Here is a 13,214-nt window from a genome sequence, read left to right on the forward strand (position 1 = left end):
ACCAGAACGGGGGTCAGGCTGGTACGTGTCCCGTAGGAAGAGAAAAGTTTCTCCCGCCTACGGCTTGCACCGCCTCAGACACTGCCCTAAGAGAATTTTCTGAGATGTCTTAAAAGCAGGGACAGGTACCAGTCTCTTAGGCTGACAACTTCTTGCAAAATAGTTTTTCTTTTATTCACAGCACAGAGCTGACCAAACAATGTTCTATTTGCTGCAGCTTAGAATCTTACAAAAATCACAAGGCTTTCTTTACACCAGTGGAATCTTCAGGCATGTGATGGCCACGTCTACAGCCACTCAGGACCACGGACCACAACCTATCCCCACCTGCACACCCCCGGGGGGCTGTAGGGAAAGTCCTGAGCAGAGAGTGGAAAACCACATCACAGATACAACTGCCAGGCCCAGGCCAGTTCCACAGATCCAACTTTCAGCTCCTGGTACTTGGTCTTAAGACTGTTAGGAAAAACTCCATCCCCTCTACTTCCTAACTTATAGCTTTCCCCTCAACAAAATCATCACACGTGAGTCCCTTTTGAGAGTGACTTCTGAAGAGCATCATTCGATCTTTTAAACTCATATTCTCCCCCATTTCATAAAAATTGCTTACGTGTGATGTGTTCCAAATGCAATATCCAACTTTGCCTAGGATAAAAAAAGAGGTCAAGTCATTAAAAACAAACAAACAAACAAACCTCAACAATACCCATATTTATTTAAAACAAAATTAGAAGAGATTCAGGTCAATTTTTTTTAAAGTTTTTACTGCCCTCTAGTGGGCAAGCTCTTCATCACCAAGACAGCTTTTACAATAACAGCATCCAGTGAGGCTTATTTCAATACTTTTTTTTTTAGTTACCCAGAATGATTCAATACATACTGCATTTTTAATTACAGTAATTAGAAGCGAGAAGCAGAATTTCTTTAGTTGTTGGAAAACTAGTAAAAAAAAAAAAAGAGATTTTATGCAAAGTTTTAAAATCAGACATTTGGCTCATACAAGTACACCCAGTAAGTTTTCCAAGCATATTTTAAAGAAACATCGAAAATGCTGGTGATATGGAGACACAATGATGCTAAAGCAAAAGTTTTCTTGTATTTTTAACACAGCAAGTGTTCAAAGTAAAGATAATACGTTATATCCATTTTCATGTTACAAAATGATAATTTTACAAACCAACTGGGGGATAGGCAAGGGAGTAAACATTTGATCTAACATCTGGTATTGCAAGACCTGAATTAAGCAGAATATGCCTCAAGATGAAAAAGTTAAATAGAGATGTGAAAAATGGCTTAGTAGCTAGGAATTCGGTGTATAGACAGAGAATTCAGTGTATAGACAAGTCCTTTCTTCACAGCTTTGCATAACTTTGGAAAAATACTTGACTCGCTAAACCTGTCTTTCTCCTCTTTGAAATCATAGCATTGCTAAGAGATTCCGGGAGTTGTTAGGAACAAATCGGAAGAGCACACTGAAATGGTTAGGGAAAGGAGCCGCATGGAGTAAGCGCTCTACAAACGGAAGCAAGTGCTACTGAAGTCGGAGTGCACCCTGCCCGCTCTCTCCAGACGGCCCTGTCTGCTGGGGCAGCGACGGGAAGCTGGAGTACAGGGGTGAGAACGACACAGCCCGTCTTGGCGATGCTCACGGACAGGTGGCTGCATTCACCACCTGCACAATCTCAGGGTTTGGGGTCTCACAGAGCAGCGTGCCGGCCTGGCTACGGAAGAGTGGGCAGGAAGGCGTAATTCATGTGCTTGTTGTTGTTGTTAATCGAAGAAGAGATGACCTGCAATCTTGTGTTAGTGTCAGGAGCGCAGCAAAGCGGTCCAGTTCTATACAGACACATGCACGTGTGTCTATTTGCTCTTTTGTGTATATATGCGTGCACAGTATGTATGTGTGTGTATAGACACACTCTCTCGGCCTTTACCCCCACAGGTTATCACTACAGAATACCAAGTATAGCTCCCTGTGCGACACAGTGGGCCCTTGCTGGTCCTCTAGTTTGTACGCAGTAGTCCCAGCGGTCATGTGTGGGTGTGAGAGCTGGACCATAAAGAAGGCTGAGCGCCAAAGAACTGATGCTTTTGAACTGTGCTGTTGGAGAAGGCTCTTGAGGGTCCCTTGAACTGCAAGGAAATCAAACCAGTCCATCCTAAAGGAAATCAGTCCCGAATATTCATTGGAAGGACTGATGCTGAAGCTCCAATACTTTGGTCACCTGATGCAAAGAACTGACTCACTGGAAAAGACCCTGATGCTGGGAAAGATTGAAGGCGGGAGAAGAAGGGGATGACAGAGGATGAGATGGTTGGATGGCATCACCGACTCAATGGACGTGAGTCTGAGTAAGCTCCAGGAATCTGTGATGGACAGGGAAGCCTGGTGTGCTGCAGTCCATGGGGTCGCAAAGAGTCAGACACGACTGAGCGACTGAACTGAACACAGGTTTGGAAGACAGGGCTTGTTCCGCCCTCTAGTGGCTTCCTTGAAGCACGCTACCAAGTCTCCTAAACGTCAGCCCCTGTGAAAAAACACTTTGTATTTCCACCGATTTTATTGCTGGCTGTCAGGATCCCGTGTCATCTTGTTTCTGCCCACTGTAAGTGCTGTGCCACTTCAGGCTGACCTCTGCTGTCTTTGGAGACAAACACAAAGCAGATTTTAGGCAGCTGCTAATCAAAGGAGGGTCTTGTGCAGAAGGTGAGCCTAAACAGGATGGTTAGAGAGATGGAATGATTTAAAACTCCAACCACATAAAGTACAGTGAGTTAAACCACAGGAAAAATGTTGTGAGATGGGTTTAAAATTGATCAGATTGAGATTGCTCACTGTTTTTATCTTTAAAATAATACACATACACACACAGTTAGTATTCTACAGCTGAAGAATGAGTGACGCTTCTGAACTGAGGTGTTGGAGAAGACTCTTGAGAGTACCCTGGCCTGCAAGGAGATCCAACCAGTCCATCCTAAAGGAGATCAGTCCTGGGTGTTCACTGGAAGGACTGATGCTGAAGCTGAAACTCCAACACTTTGGCCACCTCATGTGAAGAGCTGATTTGAAAAGACCCTGATGCTGGGAAAGATTGAGGGCAGGAGGAGAAGGGGATAACAGAGGATGAGATGGCTGGATGGCATCACTGACTCGATGGACATGGGTTTGGGTGGACTCTGGAAGTTGGTGATGGACAGGGAGGCCTGGCATGCTGCGGCTCATGGGATTGCAAAGAGTCGGACACAACTGATAAAACACCTGGGAGCTGGAATTCTTTAATCTTGTATGAATGGAAGAAAAAGGACATCAGAGAGTAAATGGAAAATAAAAAGAATCAGGTTCTATGTAATTTACCCTTGTCTCTGTCTGTAATCCAAGGGCAGAAATCCTGAGTCAACTGCACTAAGCTATTGCCCAGGAGAGAAAAGGGCCGTGACGGATCCATTCGTCAAGCTGCTGAGGAATGGACGGGCCTGGCTGCTCAAACAGGAAACGGTGCACACCCACCAGCCACTTCAGATCCACCACAGGAAGGAAATCATCAGCATCGCTGAAGTCCTCGCTACCCCTGCTTCTTACACCAAATGCCACATATAAAAGGACCCCTTCAGACGTGGAGTCTGAAGGAAACTCCAAGACTCACGCATCGGCCACACTGGATCCCATGTGCTGACTGGAAAGCATCAAGACAAAACTGAGGTCAAGAGGAGAAGAGGGCGACAGAGGGCGAGATGGTTGGCTGGCATCAGGTCTGAGCTAACTCTGGGAAACAGTGAAGGACAGGGAAGCCTGGCGTGCTGCAGTCCATGGGGTGGCAAAGAGCTGGACATGACTGAGTGACTCAGCAATGCCGACGACAGGAAAGAAGCTGGGCAACAGCCTTCTCTCTCTCTCCTTCCTGCTCGGGTCCCAGGAAACCAAGCCTGCTGTGAGGCCAGTGACTGCCCCTCATGGGACCGGGGCCACATGCCCTGTGCAGCTCGCAAGGTACTTTCTAAGGCTGGGCTTCAGTCTACGTCTCTCCGGTATTAAGTGATTCTTGTGAAAAAGAACCAAGGGCAGGACGTCCAGGTGGTCCAGTGCTTAAGACTTTGCCTTCCAAAGAAGGGAGTGTGGGTTTGATCCCTGTTTGGAGAGCTAAGATCTCATTGAGCTTCGCTGCCTAAAAACCCAGAACATCAACAACAGAAGCGATATTGTAACAAATTCAAAAGACTTCAAAAATGGTCCATACTAAAAAAAAAAGTCTTTAAAAAGGATCCAAGGGCTGTGGGTAAAATGCCAATGGCAGCTAATGTAAGTCAGACAGGTGGTCACACTAAAAACTACCACTGCGAAGCTGCCCTCACAGACACTGCCACTGAACTGACTCCAGGGAACCTGCTCCCTGCAGAAACCCCTGCTCCCCGAGGGCCATGGACGAAGCAGATGCCAACCAGCAGACTGGCAACTCGGGGAAGGAGGGGGACCCCTGACGCACCAGGTGCAGTGACAAAAGCAAGTGCTGGAACCTGGCTGAGAAAACTCGAAGACGAAGCAGATGACTTCAAACCCGAGAACCTCTGCCACCGACAGGGGGTCATGTGACTCCAGAGGGGAAAGCGAGGACCAGGGCCGAAGGCAGGGAAGAAGGTCGTGTCACCATGGCCAGCCACAGTGCCCAGATGCCTGGTGACATGTTGCGTGAAGGCTTTTCTTTTTTTTTTGAGGAGATTAACATTTAAATCAATGAATTGGGGCAGACTCCAGGACACAGTGGAAGACAGAGGAGCCTGGCACGCTACAGTCCACGGGTCACGAAAAGTCAGACACAACTTAGTGACTGAACAACAGCATTTAAATGGGTGCACTGCAAGGAAAGGAGATTACCCTCCAGAATGTCTGTGCGCCTTAGTCAGTCGGTTGGAGTTGTTAAGAGAAAAAAATAAAAAATAAAAGACTGGTTCCCACAAGGAAGGGGGAATCAGTCTCTAGTCAGTCTTTGGACCCAAACCGTAACATCAAGCTTCTCAAAGTGGCCAATGCTGGACTTGCCAGCCCACACAATCATGTGAGTCAGCTCTTCTAAAGTCAGTGTCTCGGCAAATCCAAACACACACACATACAACCTAACGGGTTCTGTTTCTCTGGAGACCCTAATTACAGAGAAATTCGGTCAACATAGAGAAAAAGCTTTCAACCATGAGGGCTACCCACGAATAGGACAGGCGACCTCAGGAAGTATTTAAGCCAAAGCTGGACAGACGTCTGTTGGTGATGCTGGAGAGAGGACTCCTGCGTTAGGAGGGTGGACACACTGAAGGTCCCACTTCCTCCCAGCTCTCAGCCCAAGCGTGATCTCGAATGGCAGTAAGCAGCTTACCTGGCAGAGGGTGACATTCCCGTAAGGCTTCGCCTCGGCCAGGAGGTGAGCCTTTGCTTCCCGTTTGTCGCCATGCACAAGCAGGACTGGTTTCTTCCTGAAAGGAGATCACAGGTATTTGAAATCCCTCATTCACGAAGCTGGTCTGGTGCCCCGTGAAGGAGCGCTGACCACTGACGTGGGTGTCCGGCCTGTGTGGTGATGGAGTGCAGGGCCAGCACAGGGCAAGTGATCAGTTAACCTTTGCTAAGTGGTTACCTTCATAAGGGGGGCCCGTGGCCTGATCCTGAATCTCTGCAGTGACCCAGAGGGGCTGGGACTATCCTAGGTCCTTGAGTAATTATCTTCTTTGGTCCAAAAGGACACATCATCAACTCTGTCATTAGATTAAGAGATACACACTTAGTGTTGTTAAGCGTGATGCCCTTTTCTTTCCCTTGTTTTGGACCAAACAGTAGGTCACTTCCTCACTAGCCATCCCTTCATTGAACACCTACTGTGAGTGAGGCCTGCACCACCTGCCCAGGATACAAGAGTGAAAGGGCCCAGGTCCACGCATGCAGATTCACTAGGAGGTAGTTATATTTCAGTGAAACAGAGCCCAATGTGAATCAAAAATGCCCTATTTTTTAATTCAAAAGGACAATATAAAAATATTCTGCAGGAGTACTGTTTACAGTAGCCGAGACGTGGGAGCAACCTACATGTCCATCGATAGAGGAGTGGGTAAAGGAGGTGTGGTACATGTATACAGCGGAATATTACTCAGCCACGAAAAAGGGTTAATAATGTCACTGGCAGCAACACGGACGGACCTAGAGAGAGTCGTGCTGCGTGAGAAAGCCCGAGGAGAGATCGAGTATGACATCCTTACATGTGGAATCTAAAAGGAAACGATACAGATGAACTCACTTACACAACAGAAAGACTCAGACTCAGAAAAGGAGCTGACAGTTGCTGGAGGCAGGGATGGGGTAGTTAGGGAGCTTGGCAAGGTCATACACACACTGCAACATCCAACACGGATAACAAGGACCGACTGTGTCGCAATGCTGTGTGTCAGCCTGGATGGGACGCCAGTTTGGGGGAGAATGGATACATGTATATGTCTGGCTGAGTCCCTTCACTGCTCACCTGAAACTACCACAACATTATTAGTTGGCTATACCCCAGTACAAAATAAGAAGTTTAAAGTTTGAAAAAAAAAATCTGCAGTAACAGATTAACAAGGCTTCTAAGAGAACCATGATCTACTCTGGTTAATCTGAAGTGAGATAATCCTTAGAAGTCAATATATTTTTAAAAGCTCGCCCAACGAAACAAAATTTTTTTCTCCAACAAGCCATCAAGTAAGATGAACAACCTCCACGGTCATCAGGCATGTGCAGAACGATGCTCTGTCACACATGAAGGGACCACGCTCCACTGAACAGAAACATGACAGAAAGCACTCCCCGGGGACTAACCCTAACCCCAACAGCTTCATGCTAGCATGTTCAGGAAAACAAAGAAACACATCTTCTCAGGTGCTTTCTACCTGGAACAAAGTTTCTGTTTTGCAACAGGAAAAAGAGTACAGAAAATAATGTAATAGATAATCATGGCTCTACCATCCAGAAACTTATCAGATCAGTTTTTTTCTTTTTAAAAAAAGATTAAACATTACTGACAAAAACGGTGGTCTTCATTAATCACTTCAAATTGGCATGTGCGGGCTCAGTTGAGTCTGACTCTCTGCGACCCCATGGACTGTAGCCTGCCAGGAACCTCTGTCCATGGGATTCTCCAGGCAAGAATACTGGAGTGGGCTGCCATTTCCTCCTCCAGGGGATCGTCCTGATCCAGGGCCTGAACTGGCCTCGCCTGCACTGGGAGGCAGGTTCTTTCACTGAACCATCAGGGAAGCCTCGCTTCAAATCTATTAGTGTTCAAAAACTGTCACAAAAAGGCTGCATGATGGGTAATTCTGCATGTCAACTTCATGGGGCGAAGAGTGCCCAGATAAGACAGTGTTTCTGGGTGTGTCTGCAAGGGCGTCTCTGGATACGATGTGCATTTGACCTGGTGGCTCAGGAAAGCAGGCCACCCTCCCTAGTGTGAGCAGGCGTCATCCCGCCCTGAGCAGCTTGGAGAGATTTTCTCTCAGATCTGTGGGCACGTATGCTCGGGTGTGTCCAACTCTTTGCAACCCTGTGGACTGGAGCCTGCCAGGCTCCTCTGTCCGTGGAATTTTCCAGGCAAGAATACTGCAGTCGGTAGCCACTTCCTTCTCCAGGGCCTCTTCCTGACCAAGGATTGACCCCGAGTCTCCCACCCTGCAGGTGGATCCGTTACCAGTGAACCACCTGGGAAGCCCTGGTTCAAGTCACTGTTATTTTCGTTTTTCCGTTACATGCAGCTACAACTGATCTTACATGTTACCGCTTTGAGTGTCAAAGCTGCTTGGGAAATTCCAGCATTTCTGTCTACAGATCTTCCCCGGTGGCTCAGATGGTGAAGAATCTATCTGCAACACAGGAGACCAGGGTTCAATCCCTGGGTGGGGATCCCCTGGAGAAGGGCATGATAACCCACTCCACTGTTCCTGCCTGGAGAACATGGGCACAGGAGCCTGGTGGGCTACAGCCCATGGGGTCACACAGAGTCGGACACGCATGCACGCAGGCGCTATTAGCAATGAAAGTTCACACAGTCCGATGTGTTCCATGCAGCATGGACTTTGAGGATCCTGACGACCATTCTCCTGCGTGTATCCCTCCACTTTACTTGCTGCCTCGGGATTCTGCCAAGTGGATGTACTGGAAACGGGACAGGGGGCACGTCACCATGCAATGGGATCTCTATTTGGTCTGCACTGCCTACCACCTCCATATCTGCATCACGGAAGGCCCTATGACTCCAGCATTAACTTCTGAGCTACAGGAACAATCACCTGTGAAATGAGAGAGACTCAAACCAAAAAAACAACCAGCATCAAACTGCTAGGTGAGGTGCAGGCTTACTGGTCAAGAACACAGGTAGCAATGACCTTTTCCTTCCTATGAGCATTGGACCTAAAAGTCTTTTATTCAGGTTGAAATTTGTCCTACCCTACTTCTGGACAGAACAGAGGGACATGCTAAAATCTGTATTAAGAAGGCTTGTGATTATTTTAGAATAGATTAAGAAAAAAGAGGCTGCTTTCCCATTATAATAATGTTATAAAGATTTCAACAGTTTCAAAACAAATTTTCAAAGAAAGATGGACAGCAGGTGCCTGAGAAACACAGATCTTGTGTATTCAAGCTCCATTAATTAGTTTTGACGTCATCCATCATTCTGCAGAACTCACCTGAACTCTGGTGGATACTGTCTTACGAGCCAGTCCACGTCAAAGCAGTAGTTAAACTAGATGGAAGGAAAGAAAAGACATCGTGGGCGATTCAGAAAGCAGTTCCTAGGGAGAACTGTCTAGCTACTGAACTGAAAGGGACTCTAAACTAACCATGAACTACACATAGCGTTATTTGTAAGCCTGGACCATTACGCTGCAATACTCACAAACCTGAAACACACGCGGAGGGGAAAACATGGCTTAAGGTTCTGAGTCAGCGGGGGAGTGCCTGAGAAAATAGAAAACTATCTCTGCACTTTCGCAGCATTTGTATTTGGCTGGTCAAAAAGTTACTTTGGGTTTTTCCATAATGTAATGAAGGGGCTTCCCTAGTGGCTCAGACGGTAAACTATCTGCCTGCAATGCCAGAGACCCTGGGCTGAGAAGATCCCCTGGTGAAGGGGAATCTCTCAGTTGCAATGTGTGCAATCTATTGAGTTAGGTTTGTAAACAGGTGTCTGGAATTGGACATTCACTACAGGCTTACGACATACATCAGACTACAAGTTCTGGACCAGACTCACCTGTGGGTGTCCTCCCCGTGCCTGGGTAATCCCTGGCCCCTCTCCTGAAGCTAACGACTCATCCTAGCCGGGAGAACACACACAAATTCACCCCATGTTCCAGCTAGAGACCAGGATTTCTGCTGCCGAGGAGAACGTGAAGCTCACAGGAAGCCCTGCTTTTTTAGGGCCAAGGCCTTGCTCATCTGCTGGAGAGCCTGGCACCGTAAGGTGATCCATCAACACGAAGGGGCCAGGCCTGTCAGGAAGGCGCAATGAAACACACAGACACACCTACACACATTACTTTTCCTGGCTTCTCTTTGGAGGGTGTAGGAAATTTCTCATTTATTTCTCTAACTCAAATCAGACTTGATGTGGCCCTCACCTCTCTACCCACACCTCCAGGAGCTGCACCAGAGTCCCATGAGACTATCAGTGTGACAGAGAGAAGTCCCCCGTGGTGGAATTTCCAGGATGACTTCCTGGCCAGTCAGGAAATCGAGAGTTGGAAGCCCTGGTGAGTGTGCATCCACGTTCCAGGCTGATGGATCCCACACCCGTGGTGCTGGGCGCTGGCCTCCAGCAAGGTGCCGTCTCGGGGACCCTGCGCGGGGCTGACCCACGGGGCCCCCTGCTCGTTTTCCTCCAGAGTGGTTTCTGTGTCCCCCTCCCATCCAAAGACCAAACTGGAAACTCACCTGAGCTGAAGAAACAAGTGTCCCAAAGAGAGGAGATAAAATATCTGAGGAGACAAAACATCAAATTCATGTTTTTGATAAAAATTACCTAATAATGACCACAACTGACTTATTAAACAGTCACTGATGAGCAGAATTTGGCTTAGAAAAAGGTGCGCTGAAGAGTTACTATGAGGCTAGACTTTAACGTTCCAGAAAATTCAAGAGAAAATTTCCCCGGGCTGATAATATTTATTATGTATCACCATTATTTAACCGAACATAATGGGAAAAAAATCAAGATCTATAACGTCAGAACTGGATGACGAGTCAATTCTAGAAACTGTCAGCGAGAACGATAGCGACACACATCCTTCCTTTCTCCAAGTCTCTTATTAATTAGAAAACTTTTCTTCTTCTGTTTTCGGGCTGCACGTGACTTGTGGGATCTTAGTTCCCTGATCGGGGACTGAACCCATGCCCTGCAGCGGAGGCAGTGTCTTACCCACTGGACCAGCAGGCGAGGGAAGCTCTGGAAGCGCCTGTCTTAAAGGGAGAGCTGAACAATCAAAAAGAAATCACGATATGTTGTTTCCTCATTTCCGCCCACTGCAGCCCCTCTTTCTACCTTTCTGAATTATCTGAAGTTCCTCTTCCTCCACGAGATCCTCTAAAGAACCTACGATTATGGCCTTTGCTGGTGTGGGAAACCTTAGGAGCATGCATTTCATGCCACAATGAAAGCGCAAGTCACTCAGTTGTGTCCAACTCTGCAACCCAGGCCAGAATTCTCCAGGCCAGAACACTGGGGAGGGCGGCACCCACCCTTCTCCAGGGAATATTCCCAACCCAGGGACAGAGCCCCGGTCTCCCACTTTGCAGGTGGATTCTTTACCAGCTGACCCACAAGGGCAGCCGTGATGCCAGAATGCCTGCATTCAAATCCCAGTTCAACCATATTCCTGTGACCTTGGGCAGGTTTATTCAACTTCTCTACAGACCAGTCACAGATTCAAGGAGGACAACTGTTAACATCTACTCACAAGGCCGCTATGAGAATTAAAGGAGATCACCTACATAACCCACGTAAAAGTTCCTATCATAAATGTTACCTCCCCTTCCTTCGTATCTTGGTGCTAACAGCTAGTGTCATTAGTTTATTATATATACAAAAGTCTTGCATAGCTCTCTATTTCCTGTTTCAATCTCTCCCAGTTGACACTGACATCTATCTTACGTTTCCTCAGAGCAGGTAGACATTTGCAGAAAGGAAAAATAAACACCTTGTACAATCAAACTCCTTACAGTATGGAGTTAAATACACCAACATTTATACATCACACACAAGATGTATTGACTTGGCCAAAAAGTTTGTTCAGGGATTCCACAGGGTGTTACAGAAAACCCTGAAGGGAATTTTTGGTCAATTACACATTTGATATATGATTACAATACTGTTCACACTGAACACAACCTGCTCTGCCTGCGGGTGAGACAGGCGCTGCGCGGCACGGGTGCCACGTCTGCTCTGGGTGCCTGCTGTGTGGCCATGTGAATACGCCGCGCTGGGCTCTTCATGTGTTCCCCCCCGACCCCATTTTCGTTTCTTTTTTCTGAATCCCCGGTTTAAAGGTGAGTAAACTAAAATTTTGAAGAATATTAGGCCCTTTGTTTGCTGAAGCTCCAATATTTTGGCCACATGACTTGAAGAACTGACTTATTGGGAAAGACCCTGATGCTGGGAGGGATTGGGGGCAGGAGGAGAAGGGGACGACAGAGGATGAGATGGCTGGATGGCATCACCGACTCGATGGACATGAGTCTGAGTGAACTCCGGGATTGGTGATGGATAGGGAGGCCTGCGTGCTGGGGTCCATGGGGTCGCAGAGGGTCAGAACAACAACAAAGGTACCTAGTCAGTTACCAACACAGCAGGCAAATGCTGAGGCCGGATTCAAGTCTTGTGTCCAGGATTCTGGGGCTCCTGCTGGTCTCTCAAAGGCAAGCCTTGCTTCCTCTCTGCACCCAATACTTGTGACCACAAGTGCAGCGGGGAGCGTGGGGTGTTCCCTCACAGACCCATCCTCCAGACACCAGCTGCCTGTCCTACAACTCAACTCAGTTCTGACAGCATCCCCCTGGAGCTGGCGCCGGACCCCACAGGTGAAGGGCTGCCCCCATCTCAGGCTCAGAGGCCAATCACAAGGCCAGACCCTGCAACGGCTAGGCCTCACCCACTGCCCCTCCCCTCGGGTTTGGTCATTTGCGCAGCGCCTCACAGAACTCAGGAAGGCCCTTTATTCACCAGATCACCAGTTTTTTTTTTAAAAGGATGCAACTTGGGAACAGCCAGAGGAAGACGTGGGCAGGGCAAGGCATGGGGGAGGGGCTCCCTTCCAGGTGCACCAGGCCCAGCGCCTCCTGTATACACTAACCTGGAAGCTCACGGACCTCTAAAGGGAGGTTTTAGGTTTGCATTTTGTTTTTTTTTTTAATGGAGGCTTCATTGCACAGGCAAGACTAATTAAATCATTGGCCACTAGTGACTGACTGGACCCCTCCCCAGAAGTGGGGGTTGGGGCTGAAAGTTCCAACTGTAACCACAAGGTTGGTTCTCCAGGCAACCAGCCCCTTATCCTCCACCATTCCCAGGGGCATTCCAAAAGTCTCTGCATTAAAACAAACAGGTGTGGTTGAAAGGGGCTCCTTATGCATAACAAAGCATACTCCTTTCACCTTTAATTACTTTGGAGCTATTTCAGGAACCTGGGACAAAAAAAAAAAAAATGTCTGTATAGATCACAATATCACACAGATGTTCCCTGGAGACAGAAACCAAAGACCAGGGCACTCTTGTTTTCACCCAGAACCAAACCCAGGCTTTCACACAGTGGTCCTCAAACTTGCTCAGGCAACAGAATCCCCCGAAGGGCTCGGAAAGCAGATGGCAGGGCCGGGCTCCCAGAGTCTGATACAAGGGACCTGGAGGGGAGGCTGAGAACTGGCACTTTAATAAGCCCCAGGGGATGCTGACGCTCTGGTCCAGGGGAACTACTGCTGTCAGTTACTGGCTACTTTCCTGATAAAGTGCTACTGGATCAAGTTTGACCTTTACATTACAAGTGAAGCAACCCTAAGCACTGTCTGAAGGCTTCCACTAGGGCGGTGCACACCTGTGGTCCCTAACCCTTTCGGCATCAGGGACTGAGTCTGTGGAAGACAATCTTTCCGCGGACTGGAGTGGGGGAGCGTTTCCAGATGATTCAAGCGCATGGCATTCACTGTGCGCTTTATT

At 47.9% G+C, this 13,214-nt stretch overlaps 1 protein-coding gene across 1 annotated transcript in view; it reads right to left on the minus strand.

Moving 5' to 3' along the window:
* TDP1 (tyrosyl-DNA phosphodiesterase 1) overlaps positions 1 to 13,214 on the minus strand; it is a 70,750-nt gene that overhangs the window by 54,078 nt on the left and 3,458 nt on the right. Inside the window, exons 3-6 of the mRNA XM_068964971.1 lie at positions 9,941 to 9,984; positions 8,695 to 8,750; positions 5,364 to 5,460; positions 611 to 645 (exon numbers count right to left, since the gene is read on the minus strand). Coding sequence (XP_068821072.1) covers positions 611 to 645; positions 5,364 to 5,460; positions 8,695 to 8,750; positions 9,941 to 9,984 — 232 coding nt within the window. The remainder of the gene's footprint in view (positions 1 to 610; positions 646 to 5,363; positions 5,461 to 8,694; positions 8,751 to 9,940; positions 9,985 to 13,214) is intronic.

This window comes from Capricornis sumatraensis, chromosome 2, assembly GCF_032405125.1.
Source record: "Capricornis sumatraensis isolate serow.1 chromosome 2, serow.2, whole genome shotgun sequence".
NCBI classification, from domain to species: domain Eukaryota; kingdom Metazoa; phylum Chordata; class Mammalia; order Artiodactyla; family Bovidae; genus Capricornis; species Capricornis sumatraensis.